This window comes from Rosa rugosa, chromosome 1 (genome assembly GCF_958449725.1).
Source record: "Rosa rugosa chromosome 1, drRosRugo1.1, whole genome shotgun sequence".
Taxonomy (NCBI): domain Eukaryota; kingdom Viridiplantae; phylum Streptophyta; class Magnoliopsida; order Rosales; family Rosaceae; genus Rosa; species Rosa rugosa.
Window position 1 is genome coordinate 24,649,260 of NC_084820.1, and position 15,285 is coordinate 24,664,544.

Consider the following 15,285-nt stretch of genomic DNA (forward strand, 5'->3'; position numbering starts at 1 on the left):
ATCGAACTAATCTACTTAATGTATCGGTACATTAATGTACCATAAACGAACGCTGAAAACTAATATAGTTATTCTCGTAGTTTAATCTATTAGGTTTCGTTATTCTCCTGGCATATCGGCATATCCTAGTTATTGTGATATTTGGTATTCTTGTGCTTGTGTTTTCCAGTTTCAACTTTTTACTGGAGCATGCTGGATAGTGTAGGATGATTTGGTCTCACATTATTCATAATTAAAATTTAATAAGCTTGGAATAGGAACTTGAGTGATTTCTGAAGCTGAATTTATAGATGAATTCTAAAAGTTTTAAAGCGATGAATAATTGGTACTTCTAAAAGAGCACATAATTGATTTTGAACAGAACCAGTTAGAGTGTTAGACATACTTCATTAGGGGATTACCTATCTGGACCATCAACATTTATCACCTAACTTGTATAGTAATAAAATCATCTTATGCACTCTACTTCAAAAATTGATCACATAAACGCACCTTGAGGTCCGTGTCATAAATTATTGAAACACTACATAAGTACTTCAGAACTTTATGGAACGCCAACAGAAAGAGGTAAATCAGTACTTTAGAATTTCAGAAAGATAATAAGCACAGGTCCCCTTGACAAAGAATAATATCTTAAAGAGTTCGCAAAACAATACGGTTTTGACTACTTAACACAAAAGAGACCCCGCTACCAAAATGTCTACTCAGAGGGACCAGCTCGATCAGCCTTGATAACACATTGATAACTAAAAGGTCCAAAATATATACGAAAAGAGCTCGTAGAAAAACAGGCATGACTGGCCTTCACTTTCTTCCAGTTGAAACTCGCGGCTTGGCTTTTACCTCAGATTCCTGCAACCATTAAAGCATGTAACATTATACAGAGTTTTTCAGGCCTTCATGAAGATAACTATTTGAAGCAACTCATTAGAATACCTGTGGCAAATGGAGGAAAATGTGGTTCTTTGCTGCCGCAGGATTATGATTTTCTGCACCCTTGCTCCAATCGTAGCAAACCTACGCACACCAATTGGGGGAAAGAGTTTTAATGTAATACATAAAAGATGAAACATCTCTAGAGTGTTCGTCTTTGTGTTGTGCTCCCAATTATATGATTCGTGAAAGAGGATTACCGCATATGCATATATGGAGCCATCGTGGTTAAAGGTACTGCAAGGTATAGGCTGACTGCACCTTTGCATTGCCTGAAAACCAGAAAACCCTCCGTTAGACACCTATATTTACGCTTAAAGTCTTGATAAGGCGAGCGAAAATAAGATTAACCTTGAGTCTTTGTTTGCTGTCCTTGTCCCAAAAATTAAAAGAACCATCAGAGCCAGCGGTAGCAAACGTGTGGTGGACCTGAAACAAAATACACACAATAAGATCAAAAATGACAACACAGAGAGAAAACGGTGTTTATTTAACATCTTTCTGAAATACATAACAAAAAACCGTAAGTACACACTACTTACACAAGATGGAAAGAAAAAAAAAAACAAAAACAATTGAGCATTCCAGTCATGGTTCTGAAGTAAAACAAATTCCACCTGTTCATATGTACTTCAAAATTCCTCTAAGATACTGTCTTGAAAAATACACGAGAATAAAAGGAATAACAATAGAAATCTTACAGGATGGAAGTTCAGAGAGTTGACAGAGTATATCTCATTGCCCTCCCTGTGGCATTTGAAGGTAAAGTTTTTAGATAATTGTTGCTCATCCAGATGATGCACACCAACCCTCCCCTCAATAGATCCAACCTGGTCATAACATTGGGACACAATCATAATTAATTTATTAATTATTCGAGAAGATAATAGTTATTAAGCAATAATAAACAGTATTCATGAACTTATATGTCAAACTATGATGAGGGGAACTGAAGCAATTTTTTGATGTACATAGATTACAATTTGGATGGGGACATTAGGATTGATAAGAGGCTAAGAAAGAAAAACCACAATTATGTATATGAAAAGAAATTGAATAACTATATACAATAATCACTTTTTTATTTTTATTATAAATCAAAGGTTCAATCAGAAGTTAGCTAATGCAATATTGACTAACTTCCTAGAGTAACCGTTAGATTTTAAGACCTTTCTTTTGAAGAATTCCTATAGTTTTGGTGAGGACTGAACTTATAATCACAATTTAGCATCAAGTATGCAATTTAGAAGAGATAAGCTGAACAATCTAAATATTTGGTCCTTTACATTAAACTCTTGTTCAATTCTGTATCTGAACAAATAATTCAAGTTCTATGCACACATGCAAGAACACATTTACATTGCTTGCTTGATCCATGAATATCAACTAAAAGGGGAATTTCACGGACCATCCCCCTCAAAAACCACAAATACGATAAGAGAACAAGGTTTCAAACAACCAAACACAATCCCCATATAATGCCTAATTTGAAGGCAATATAAAAGCTCTGCTCCAATCAATTGGCAGCATTTGACCAAAACATCCCACTAGCAAGGGTCATACTGACTAAGTACCAGTTATAAATAATAAAGCATATCATATATGGTAAGTTTTATGTTCAATGAGCACATTCATGCAAAGATATGTTTCAGTTTGTCAACATAAGCAATAATTGTAGAAAGAACTATTTTTTGAGACAGAAATAAATATGGAAATAACAAAGGGGAGAAGAGACAGAAAGATCTAAACGAGGAGTTGATACTTACCAAGAATCCTTGCTGATCAGGGAATGCAGCAACACACCTTGTCTGAAACTTTAGGGGTGAAACAATTCTCTTCAACTCATTCTGTTTGTAATCAAAATTATAAAAATTATAAAACATCCATGGAGGTAAAAGCAATTAAATATGAAAAACTCGTAAACATTCAAATGAAACTTTATATTAAGAAATGATTAACTGAGCTTGAAAAATATAAAACTAGAAGTTTATCCTCAAAGATCCCCCAGCCCAATTGATAGATAAGAGTTGCAGAGGGTTGAGATACTTTCTATATAAATAATAATAAATAAAAATACAGTGAAATCAGAGGTAAGATCCTATCGTCTATATACATGACTGATGACTCCACTTTTGAGGAAATCACATAGGCATGCTCTTAGGGTAGGATTAAAACTACTGAAATAGGCTCATCATGATGAGATACAAAAACTAAAGCCTAAATAAATATATTCCTGGAAGCTGGGACCAATAAAGTCATGGAAGTAAAGAAGCTTTTTTTTAATTAGAAAAAAAAAAGAGTTTATTCTTGTAACATCACAATGGTAAAATAAATATAATCTGGTGACCCCTCAAAATGAATGTTACCTGGGGTTGCTGCAAGTGAAAAATAATAATATTTCTATCCGCCGTCCCAACAACCATTAGAGACTGTTTTACTGATAGTGCATAGCAGCGTTCAGGGAGCTGTTGGGTGTGCGCTGGGCTCTGCTGCCTCGTATCCCAATACCTGAACACAGGCAATAAAAGAATTAACTAAAAAAGTAGCAAACCTGACATTTAAGGCAAGATAGCGGATATCTAATCTAGAAATAAAGTTTTAAGGAAGACAAACAAGACAAGGCACTCAACCATTAGAAGAGACTCATGTGAGAGAGTGAGAGCATTAGGTGATACGAGAAATCTTAGGAGCAAAGGGCAGTAAATTGGCGGAGCAAAGAACTCCATTATCAATTCAACTATTGCGCATAACCTTATATGAATTATTTAATAAAACACCACATAGCTTGATGGAGTATAGTTACTCAGATAGCTAATAACATTTTAGAATGACTGCTATAGAGGTTCAAGCTTCCAGTGACTAAGAGGTTCAAGCTCATAACATTCTAGAAAGACTGCCATACAGGTTCAAGCTCATAACATTTTCAAAACATTTACATGTATTACTTACTTTACAGTCTTGTCCAAACTTCCAGTGACTAAGAGGTTCAACTCGGGGATCCAAGCCATGTCTTTAATGGGGGCATCATGCACAGCAACAGTCATTGTTTGGTTAGTAGCCAAGGACCACATCTTAGCTTGCTTGTCACATCCTCCAGAGAAGACAGTCGCCCCATCATCCTTCCAAGTTGAGCACAAAGCCTACATTGATAATCATATATATATTAATGTTTGTATCCAGATTCACGAATCATAGTTTTACAAACCGCTCGCAAGCTTAAACAAACTTCCCACGAAAGGGGGAAAAAAAAAAAAAAAAAAGCCACATTGTAATATTACATCTGCACACACGTATCTTCCTAAATGAGATACAATTTTCCAAATGCAAACTTAAATAAAACAAAAATACAAGATATAGAGAAATTGGCCGCTACCGGATGGTCGTGTGAAATCATTCCCTTGGGGGTACTAGCAAGATTTTGTCCACTGTGTTGTATCTCCCAGCATCGAACCTGAACAAAAGGAATATTGCACCAAAATTCAATAACTTTCTTAGAGATCAAAAGTCAATAACTTTGTTAGCGAAAGAATTGAAACCTGGTTGTCCCAGGAGGTGGCGACGAGGTGATTGGCTTTGGGGCTGAAGCTGAGGCTCGAAATGGAGTCGTTTGGAGGTTCGGCGACCTATTAATATTTAATCCAAATTAACACACACACATTCACGAATCAAATCAAGAAAATCCAAAAACTTGGAATGGAATTTTTTTTTTTTTTTTTTTACCTCGAAGGACTTGTTGGGATTCGTGTTCTGATTGGCGGCCGGCATGAAACTCGACATCGGAGAAGCTGCTACTTACTGAGAGAGAGAGAGAGAGAGTTATGGGTTTTGGAGGGGTTAAATAAATGGCACCGCTTAAGCTTAGCTTTTAGGTCTTACGGTGGTCGTATTAGCGTGGATTTTACGACCTTGTTTTTTTGTTTTCGAAAGCTGGAGCGGGAGCTTACTGTTCTTCTGGGTTTTTATTACTTTTAAGTTTTAATGTGTGTCAAATTGGAAATACACAATTATATTTTTGAATTACGGTCTATTTGCATTTTGGCCCCGTAATTTGACGCTTTTTCTCACTTTCCTCCCTCTTATTTTTGATTTGTTAATTTCACTATTTGAGAATTGTCTCCATTAACCCAAAATAAAAAGAAAGTACGGATATAAATTGACTTCATACTTGATAAGACTAGTTTAGTGTAATTTTGAGCTAATTTTTTTGTCCTATAGAATTTATTTTCTATTTACCTGTCATTGTCATTTCACTTCTGCAATATTCTTTTAAAGTGTGCTGATTGGTGGCGCTAACGACCACATTTGGTGATTACGAAATGTTTTTTAAAACTCATCTCGATATTTCATGACTTCTTACCTACTATTTAATTTTGGTGTTATTACATAATGGTTACTGGATTTTTGGTGTACACTTGCAGAAACAGGTATGCAAACGTTACAAATCAATTTGGCCTCGCACCAGATGAAGAAAAAAACCAAACTCTGGTCTCCATTTATAGTAGTAGAGAGAGACAAACAACTTAATATTTACTCAATTTGTAAAAATTAACTTTTAATAAATAATTAAATTCTCGTCATAATATCTCTTCATCGGTGTCAAGAGTTTTATAAATTTTGTATTCAGCTAAAATGTTACGACGATATCCAACATTATTCTAACAAATCAAAACCCCCCACACACTCAAAGGGTGGAACTATAATTAGTCCAAAAATAAGGGGGACAAATTTCACATCCTCTTCGATCTCATGAAAAATAAAAATTGGGGTTAAAAGAAAAAAAGAAGAAAATTCTGGAGATCTGTCCTTTAATTTCTGGCCATCCTCCTGTACTGTTAGAGAGACCGGACATCCAAACTCGGTGCTGTTTCTCTCATAACAGTTTTGCGCCAAATGTCCCCAACTTAACAACTCAAAACCTTCTCCTCTTTTTCTCGAAACGTTTCTTTTCCCCTACCCACAAAACCGTTTCTAGGGTTTCACCAAACTCTTCCAATTTCAACTTCCAGATTGCCACAACGTTCTGTAATTTCCGCCAACGACAACGACAACGACAACGACGTCGCTTAGTTTGGCTTGCCAAAGTCGGAGTCTTTGTTCCATTGGGATTGTTTTGGTGGTGGTGGTGTTGCTGCCTTGTGCTAATTGCAGCTGGGAGGTCCTTGGTTTTGGGGTTGGAGCTCCAAGATTTTGAATTTCTTCGATTTTGTTTGAATTTCTGCAGAGGGTTTTCGGAGTTTTCGATTTCGAAGTTGCTTACTGTGATTTAGGGTGTTTGGTTGTGTAATTGGTTGGTGTAATTGGTGGGGATAAGGCATTGGTTAGGTATAGGATATGAGTAGTGTTTTCAGTGAGCAGATACTTGCAGATAAGCTCTCCAAGCTCAACAGCACCCAGCAGTGTATCGAAAGTATCCTTTTTCGCTGTTCTTTTCGATGAATTAGGAAGTTGTTTATGTATGTGGTTTGCTCTCAATGGCTTGAGTTTCCAAAAGTGGTACTTCTGACTCTCATTGGTGTTGTTTTGTGTTTTGGTACTTCTGACTCTGATTGGTATTGATGTTGATTTCAATTTTGAATTGCTGTTATAGAAGCTGATAATTATCAAACTTTATTGTTAGTGTGCCACAGATTGGTTTAGGGAGCGAGCGGTGCGACTGATTACCAATTTTCTCTATTTGTAAACTGCAGGATTTTCAATGTTGTATAGAATCTCTTACTTTTTTTCTGATGGGAATTTGGTAGCTATATGCTACTTATAAATTCCTGATTAGTTTTTGGTTCAAAATAAGGCTCCTATCATTTAGAATTGTCTAGTTACTGGGAACTTGATTTTACCCTTAGATAGGTACCCGTTGTTTTCACATATTAAACTATTTCTCAATCTGGTTGAATTGAAGAGTTAAATCTTTCAATGAAATGAATGTAACTAGTTAGGAAAATGTAGTGATGTTCCTTACTGCAAACATCAATTTTTCATACTTTGAAGTCATGTTGCTGTGTGTTTGCTGACTGCTTAATGTAGATTCTGCTCTATTTTGTTTGAAGTTTCACTGTAGGTTCAGTTGTGTAAATTGTCCTGTAGTATACTTGTATCCACTCTGAAGCAATGATGTCCTTTTCTAAATTAAAACCTGTTGCCTTGACTTTATTAAAGCTTTGTCACACTGGTGTATATTTCATCGGAGCAAAGCTGAATTGGTGGTTACAACATGGGAGAAACAGTTCCATAATGCACAAATGGTTCAAAAAGTCCCTCTCTTGTATCTTGCCAATGACATCCTACAGAACAGCAAGCGTAAAGGAAATGAATTTGTTACCGAGTTTTGGAAGGTTCTTCCAAGAGCTCTTAAAGTTATTAATGATGAAGGCGATGACCATGGAAAGAATGTTGTCTCTAGATTGGTAAGTCCATCCTTCATCTTTTTTGAGATAGACCATACAGCCACCGGTGACTTCACCCTATTTGAATATGGTGTTATTTCTCAACAATTTAGGGTTAGCGCGTAGTCTATCCTAATTTGTTTAACTATTTCTTTTTACCAGTAAGTGGCAAATAGTAGGTCTTGTTCATTTAATCCTCTCTTGTTTTTTTTCCCCAATAATCTTCTTACCTCCTCTTTACCTGTCCCAAGAAATGGTATGTAAATCATGTGCACCAAATTTTAAGAATCTTTGACAGGCTGGTGTACTATTTCATTTTAAGACGGCTTAACTTTGTTTGCTGTTGTTGCTTACCAATTTTGTAGGTTGGTATATGGGAAGAGAGGAGAGTATTTGGGTCTCGCACGCGGAGCCTCAAAGAACTAATGCTTGGGCAAGAAGTGCCTCCACCCTTGGAGTTCAGTGGCAAAAAGCGCTCACGTTCAGTCAGAATTATGAAAAGAGATTCACGCTCTATCAGAACGGTGAGAACAACAGTCCCCATTTTATTATTTTCTCATTGATTTGTTTATTTTTATTTTGATTTTGGACTACCCCAAATAAGTCTTTTATTCAACATTTTTTTTTTCCTTTCCCTTTTTCACTACTTATTTGAGAGATTTTGAATGCTGTGTTATTTGGAAACCAGAAACTTTCCATTGGAGGTGCAGCTGAGAAGATTGTATCGGCATTTCACTTGGTGATCGGTGAAAATCCAAATGAAGATGCCGAGATGAGTAAATGCAAGTCTGCAGTTCACCAAGTAAGGAAGTTGGAAAAAGATGTTGACAGTGCCTGTACTACTGGTAAAATAAACTAACGTTTCTGTGCATCTTTGTTTTGACTAGAGTGGTCAACTGGAAATTCGTTGTAGCTGTTTTACATTGCATCCTTGTGCAGAAGGGCAGTTAGTCTTGCTGTAATTTCCAACATACTTGTCTGTTAACCCATTTTCTTTTGTCTTCAGCAAAGGATCCAAAACGGAAAAGTTTAGCAAAAGAACTCGAGGAGGAAGAAAATGTGTTGAAGCAGTGTTTTGAGAAACTTAAATCAGTTGAAGCGAGTAGAGTAGCACTAGTATCTCAATTAAGAGAAGCTTTGCATGAACAGGTACTTTTCTATGTCATATTTTCTTTAATTTATCATTAAATTAGCATGTAGTGCTTCTTTGGTTCATGTTGTATGCTTTTGCTGATATCCTGGGATCTTTTTCAGGAATCCGAACTGGAGAATGTTCGAACTCATATGCAGGTATGTTAATCATCTTTGCAAACAGTATTCAGTTTTTTGCTTTCACCTATTAAGGTTTTAAGAGTCGGGAATTCTCATGTATTATAAAATTTCACCCTTGATTAAAATGTATAGTATTTCAGAGAAGATGCTAGATAGTTTGTAATACTTTGTTTTTCTTAATTTAGAATTCTTTATTACCTCCGCAGTCAAAGGTAGCAACCAGTTTGTCATCAAAATATGTTCCTAGTAGAGCTGGTGAAATCTGCCCAGACCTGATTGTTTTCATTGGCCTAAACGGGGTGGGTTGCTCAGTTCAGTCAATTTTCATGTGGGCACACACTTGGGACCCAATTTTAGGACCTGTGAAACACCCAGAATTAAAACCCTACCAGTTATTGTCCTCTTCCAGAAGCAGGTGGAAGTTTCTGAGAAGACCAATATTAAAGCCAGAAATGGCAGAACCTTAGCACACATATTGGAAACTGATGTGATTGTTTTTCTTGGACCAACCAAAATAAAAGATGTCATTCTTTTCCAGTTATGTTTGACTACTGAGAAATTATAGAATTGAGTAGATAAGAATGCCTTTTTGATGATGATGAGTAGTGTCGATTTTTCTGCATCCCGTCAAAGTAGAATGTCAGTACTGCTTGAAATTTGCCATTTATTTTGTTTGCAAAACATTGCTTCATTTAGGTCTTTTCTACTAAGAATTGAGGAATGGATGATCTGACTGCTTAGTAAATTATATTTTGATCGAGTATAGGTGGCACAAGCACAGGCAGAAGAAGCCAGCAACATGCGGAAACGGCTAAATGATGAAGATTATATATTTAATCCATCAAGTGCTGATGCAAATTCCAAGGGAGGACAAACACCAAAGAAGTCTGCTGCAGCCATTGCAGCTTTGGTTGCAGACAAGCTTGCTGCTTCTAGTTCCTCTCAACTAATTATGACTTCTGTTCTTTCTACTTTTGCTGCTGAAGAGGCGAAGAATGCTGGCCTGACCAAGCCCTCTACCTCTTCCAATTCATACCCATCCACGCCAAAGAGTTCGGGCACTGATTCAATGTCTAAACCCGAAAGGTCCATGCCAGTTTCAGATCCCAATGTTTTTATGTCAACACAGCCGCCCGCTGCGCCTCCAAACCACTCTTACCAATCAGCAATGGTTCCACAACAGCAGAATCATGTCCCAACCTCACAAGCTCAATTTCATATGCTTCAAAACCCATCCTCACAACAATATTTACAGCCATCAGGAGGTGTCATGAGCCAATATGTTTACGGGAACATTCCACCTTTGCCTCTAGGACCACCACCACCCCCACCGCATATGGTAAGTCCAATGGTGCCAATGTCTCAGCAGCCCATGCAAATGAACCAGCAGCCCTCACCAATTACCCAGCAGCAACAAATACCCTTAATTCAACAACCTCCTAGTTTCCGGCCACTTCAGCCACCCGGAATGGTGTATTATAGCCTTCCTCATCATTCTCAGTGAATTTGAATACCTTAGGTAGGCACTAGGCAGTATAACCAATGTGAGCTTTATTTTTGTTTCAGGAAAAAATCATCAAAGTTTTGTTTAATCAGCATTTTGGCTATTCTTTTTTCAAGCCAGCATTTGCTTTTTCATGATTAATTATAATTTAATCATTGGACAATAAGTCAATAACCATATCATTTTCTGAAGCAAAATTCTGGAGAAATTAGTGTGAAGCCTTTTCTTAGGTTGGGGGAATCTTGTAATGGTATCCAATATATAGTGTTTATAACACTTGTGAGTAGTGCGTATTGCGCTTAGTAGCTGAATGCCAATTGCCAAAGGTCAGAATATGTTTTGAAATTTAACCTCTGTCTTCCCAAGCTATGAAGGTCCAAGCGCTGCTCTTCTCCAGGCATTTATCCATCTATGCTGGAAAGTGCAGTGTCTGCAATATTGAAGCGGATCATTGTTTTGAACCTTATCACCGTACGGCCACCCAAAAATTATGGCAGGAGTATGATTCTCTTGATCTAACAAAGGCACAAAGCTCATTGGCATACCATGCTCTATTCTATTAAAATCTCTTGGTGACATATTTCCATATTATAGTGTGCTCTGGATAAGGTTAACTTGTGGTTCTTGGGATTCAATTGCAAGTGCAAGCTTGTTTAGCAGTTCTTCCAGATGCAGTCGTGAAATGAGTGCGAGGCGCCTACGCCTTGGGATAAGCTGATTTACCTCATATACAGTAAGAATGCAGATATACTAATCAAGATACATACAATATTTTGGATTCTTTTTTAACTTCACAGTCTCTGCCTTATTTGTCCTTGAAAATGATGCTTCCTTGATACTGACGATCAAAGATTATAAACCAGACCCTGTAAGAACTCAAAGTTTCATTGCTTTCCTCAGGACAAAATCCCTAACGACGATTGGCATATAATACAAGATTGCAAATATGACAGAGAGGTGACCGGAAGAGAACCAAGCTGGTGGATTCTTCTTCAGAATGGCAGATACTGTCTTCTTCGCAAACTCCTCTGAAGGGGTTGATTTGGGTCCTTGTGAGAAAGTCACTCTAGCACGAATTGCTGCCTCAAAAGGTTTATATAATTTCCATTCAGGCATCTTGTTGTAGCCAACTAAACCAGAATTTCCAATGTTTGACCTAATAGCTCCAGGTACAACAGTGATTACATTGATCCCAAAGGGCTTGAGTTCCAATCTAGAAGACAAAGATAACTGACAATAATTAGAACCCGAACGAGGAAAAAGAAAATGATGAAAGATGAAACTGTACAAATTTAACAAACTCAAGTTCCAGGTTTTGTCCATGCGCAAGAATTGGATAAACATACAACTATATCTGACATCACTTCCCGCAAATGTTGATAGATATTAGCCTGGCATCAGTACCAGATTCCTTTATCTATTGATTTGGTGTGGTGCAGTCTGAAACTAAAGTTTCATTAGTTGAAAATTATGTTGTTCCTAGTACGAGGTCTGTGAAAACAAAACTTCAATACTGAATGAATGACATTGAAAATCCTACAATATTTCTTTTTTTGAAGTAATCCTACAATAACTCTTAGTTACTCTGACAATAATGCTAGGCGAACCACCTTTTGGAGTACAAGTCTACCACCTAGATTCTACCTTATCAGAAATTTTCATTTTTTTTCTCTAAACCTTTAACTCAAAAGGCCAAGACTTACTATCCAACATTGTTAACAAGCATTCCATTGATGCTACTTATTCCTTTCATTAGAAGGCTTCAGCAGGCATGCTATAGATTCCAAAAAACTTAAGTAACTCCTGATCTCATAAACAAATACATGCAATCACATACTTTATCAGTATTCAAAGATGAGGGGGGTAGTCTAGTGTAAATGATTCAACAAGAGTATAGACTGAACATAGCACAGGTATGCAAGTAATAATACTAACAAAAGTGACACAGGGACACTAACCTTAAAGAATCACTAAGTGCTTGAAGAGCAGCTTTAGATGCTGTGTAAGCGCCAGACCATGGTCCAGGGGACAAAGCACTAACACTTCCAACATTTACAATCTTTCCCTTTCTCCTTGACGCCATGTGAGGGATAACAGCTTGTATCAACCTCATGGGACCTGAATAGGAGTGCATATGCTTAGGAAGAAAAACAAATAATATGTGTGTGGCATGACTGAAACAATCGGATCTTATATTAGCATTTTATAGAGAAAAATGCTCCCATCAATATCAATATCTATTTTTGCTCAAACCATTAGCATATACTCTTGTCATGGAAACTATTGAAGGTAAAGAGAAAACAACCCCAAAAAGCAACAACAAATTAAGACAAATACATGAAAAAGAAAAAGTAAAATCCGATTCGTTTCCGATAAGTAGAAGGAATCCAAAGAATATACTGAGTGATGAGAACTATTAAGTATGTTCCGATTGTTGTGTACCATAAACGTTGGTGTCAAACGTGTGGTGCAGAGCAGAGAGAGGAACTTCAGCGAGTGGACCCACGCACTGAACTCCAGCATTGTTCACCACCACATCGATTCTGCCGTACTTCTCCACCACTGTAGACACCACTTCGTTCACGCTCTCCTCGGAAACCACGTCCAATTCTTGAAGGAAGAATCTTGGGTCGTCCTCAAGATCGGCCATGGAGCTCAGAGACCTGGCTGTGGCCACCACCAGGCAGCCCTCGTCGGCGAAGGCGCGTGCCAGCGCGTGGCCGATGCCACCCTGCGAGCAGCCGGTGATCAGAACCACTTGTTGGCCGTAGAACTCCATCTGGGTTTTCTTTGTGGGATTGAAGTTGTTTGAGAAAAGGCGGAGAGACACAAAAACAAGTTCAAGAATTGTCGGTGTGACTCGTTGATAAATTATAGGGAAATTGGTCCAAATGGTACCTGAACTATTGCTCCTTATAAATTTCTCGGTTCCTCAAGTTTTGAAAATATCAGAATGGTACCTGAGATTGTAACCCCAACCGAACTTTGGTATCTAAAGCAGTTAGGGCATGTTTACTTACTTGGAATGGAATGAAATGTAATTGAATGATTACGGAGTAAAAATAACCCTGTGTTTACTAACACATAAAGGAATCGGAATGATTCCAAGTAAAAGAATTCATGCGTTTACTAACACATGAAGGAATTGGAATTGGTGTAGGTCCCACCTATTTATCAGAAATCGATTCCTGAATACTCAGGAATTCGATTACGAAGGGGGGAGATGGGTTTAGGAATCATTCCTCCGGAATCAATACCGATTCCTTTCTTCTCCCATTCCACTTGTCTCCGATTCATGATTATTTTCCATTCCAAGTAAGTAAACGTGTCAGCTATGGAGTTTGCCAGCTGACAATTTTAAATTTAAAATGACTAATTTACCCTTTTTCCCAAGTTGTTCTTCTTCAGATAATTGAAAGGCTTTTTTTTTTGGACAGTGAATGCAAAAGAAAAATTTTGACTGAAGAGAAATTAGGGCCGCACTCCTTGAGGTCGATCTCGTACTCCTTCGGTAATGGATGAAAACCTCGCAACTGCTATATTAATTCGAGTTAAGAGAGAGAGGAATAGGAAAAGAGAAAAGGCGGGGAGAGAAGGGGGGGGGGAATGCATAGAGAAAAAAAAAGTTAATTAAGATACGAAAGGACGAATGTGCCCTTCAAAAATTGTCAGTTGACAGACTTTGTAACGGAGCTAACGGTTCTAGATACCAAAGTTCGGTCGGAGTTAGAATCTCTCAGGTACCAAGTACCGTTCTGATATTTTCAAAACTTAAGGTACTGAAATTTATAATGAGCAATAGTTCAGGTACCATTTGGACCAATTTCCCTAAATTATCATTTCAATATTATAAAGGCCATGCTTTTTCGATTCTCACTAAGTAAAAAAAAAAAAAAATCAAGAATTTAAATGGGACAGAATTATATGATTTGCAGTGTATTAATTTCTCACGTCATTTAACTTCAGTTTTGTATTGTCACGGTTCTATTTTACGAAAGAATATAGAGGCGGTTGAGGAGAACACCATAAGGGGCAGAGCCACCTCGGTACTAGTGGGTCTTCGGCGCCACCTGATTTTTAATTAGTTTTATTAATTTAGGGTCTCCGATATTATAGTAACTACCAACAAAATTATTAATTATTTTAGGTGAATCAAAAAAGACATAGAATTTTCTTTCTTGTTAAGTTGAATTTACGGTCCTTGACTAAAAAAAAACATAAAATAAACTAAAATTATTCTACTTACCCTAGCAACAGAGTTTTTATTCTCACTAACTTTTTTTTTTTTTTTTTTATAGAATATCACTAACTCAATTTAAAGAGATATGACAACTTTGCCCTTAACCTAATTAAGAAACCACAGCCATCGTCACTTATCTCTCTCTCTCTCTCTTCCGCGCTGTTTCTTTGTGATGCCCCGAAAATTCGTATTTATTTTCCGAGGATTTTCCGGAATTTAATTAGTGGTTGTTGGAAGGTTTCGTGGCTCGTGGACGGAGCGGAAGTGTTTCGGACGAATTTTTATTTGAAAATGATGACTTTAGGGGGGTTGCAAAGGTTGACTTTTGATACGTTGAGATTCTCCGAAAACTTCCTTCACGAAAGTTGTAGAGCGCGTCGATACGAGTTCGTGGACATGTGGAACGCAGAAATAGGAGTTTGTACGAGAAAGTTATGGCCATTGGAAGAAGTTTCCATTTTAGTATAAATATGGAATTTCAGAAATTATTTTCATAATTCCATTTCCATTTCCGGAAATCAGTTTTCCTCTCTCTCTTCTCTCTCGACTGATACCTTCGGTATCAAAGTTTTTCGACTGACCCGACCCGAACCCGGTGTTCCGACCCGGCCGGAACTCTCAACTCCGGCGACCTCTACCGGCGAAACCTGCACAGATCAATTCGCCTCCTTGCTCCGGTCGTCTCTGTGGTGGGCTCGAGCGGCGATTTTTGGTGGAGGAAGCGCAGCAAGGCGGTGCAGTTCGTGGTTTTTCAACCCGACCGGAAAACGCAGCTCCGGCGACGGCAAGGCTTTGGGCCAAGCTTGGGGAGCTCAGAGCAGCCTCCTTGATCGATCTATGGTGTTTGTTTCGATCGATTTACGTGGAAATCGGTTCAACTCAGATTGGATTACTGTTCACAGTTTGTGAGGTAGTTTTTGATCCCTTATGCTTGTTTTCTAACTTCAAGCTAGTTA

General features: G+C 37.7%; 3 protein-coding genes across 3 annotated transcripts; 1 reads left to right on the forward strand and 2 right to left on the reverse strand.

Moving 5' to 3' along the window:
* Positions 1-474: 474 nt before the first annotated feature.
* Positions 475-4,872, reverse strand: LOC133726959 (protein RAE1-like). Its single transcript, XM_062154620.1, has 11 exons — positions 4,654-4,872; positions 4,470-4,556; positions 4,307-4,384; positions 3,883-4,073; positions 3,300-3,441; positions 2,700-2,780; positions 1,635-1,763; positions 1,285-1,362; positions 1,134-1,205; positions 937-1,017; positions 475-852 (listed from the first exon to the last, which is right to left on the reverse strand). Exons 1-11 carry the CDS (start codon positions 4,708-4,710, stop codon positions 805-807), a joined length of 1,044 nt encoding a protein of 347 aa, XP_062010604.1. The 5' UTR covers positions 4,711-4,872; the 3' UTR covers positions 475-804.
* Positions 4,873-5,660: 788 nt separating this feature from the next.
* On the forward strand, positions 5,661-10,261 carry LOC133724363 (uncharacterized). Its single transcript, XM_062151068.1, has 7 exons — positions 5,661-6,340; positions 7,087-7,334; positions 7,679-7,837; positions 8,002-8,158; positions 8,320-8,462; positions 8,568-8,603; positions 9,352-10,261. The coding sequence occupies exons 1-7, from the start codon at positions 6,265-6,267 to the stop codon at positions 10,087-10,089; spliced, it is 1,557 nt and encodes a 518-aa protein (XP_062007052.1). The 5' UTR covers positions 5,661-6,264; the 3' UTR covers positions 10,090-10,261.
* Positions 10,262-10,818: 557 nt separating this feature from the next.
* LOC133724364 (short-chain dehydrogenase ptmH-like) lies at positions 10,819-13,040 on the reverse strand. The gene is made up of 3 exons (XM_062151069.1): positions 12,532-13,040; positions 12,048-12,207; positions 10,819-11,302 (listed from the first exon to the last, which is right to left on the reverse strand). The coding sequence occupies exons 1-3, from the start codon at positions 12,866-12,868 to the stop codon at positions 10,966-10,968; spliced, it is 834 nt and encodes a 277-aa protein (XP_062007053.1). The 5' UTR covers positions 12,869-13,040; the 3' UTR covers positions 10,819-10,965.
* Between the last annotated feature and the right edge of the window lie 2,245 nt (positions 13,041-15,285).

Bases quoted from the DNA above. Each gene is read 5' to 3' on its own strand.
- LOC133726959 (XM_062154620.1), bottom strand. From the start codon at position 4,710: ATGTCGAGTTTCATGCCGGCCGCCAATCAGAACACGAATCCCAACAAG. The intron at 4,074-4,306 runs GTAGCGGCCAAT...TTATCAATGTAG, and splicing joins TGATTTCACACGACCATCCG to GCTTTGTGCTCAACTTGGAA. The intron at 3,442-3,882 runs GTAAGTAATACA...GCCTGTGTTCAG, and splicing joins AGTTTGGACAAGACTGTAAA to GTATTGGGATACGAGGCAGC.
- LOC133724363 (XM_062151068.1), top strand. From the start codon at position 6,265: ATGAGTAGTGTTTTCAGTGAGCAGATACTTGCAGATAAGCTCTCCAAG. The intron at 7,335-7,678 runs GTAAGTCCATCC...CCAATTTTGTAG, and splicing joins AGAATGTTGTCTCTAGATTG to GTTGGTATATGGGAAGAGAG. The intron at 8,159-8,319 runs GTAAAATAAACT...TTTTGTCTTCAG, and splicing joins TGACAGTGCCTGTACTACTG to CAAAGGATCCAAAACGGAAA.
- LOC133724364 (XM_062151069.1), bottom strand. From the start codon at position 12,868: ATGGAGTTCTACGGCCAACAAGTGGTTCTGATCACCGGCTGCTCGCAG. The intron at 12,208-12,531 runs GTACACAACAAT...ACTCCTATTCAG, and splicing joins GTTTGACACCAACGTTTATG to GTCCCATGAGGTTGATACAA. The intron at 11,303-12,047 runs GTTAGTGTCCCT...TTTGTCTTCTAG, and splicing joins GCACTTAGTGATTCTTTAAG to ATTGGAACTCAAGCCCTTTG.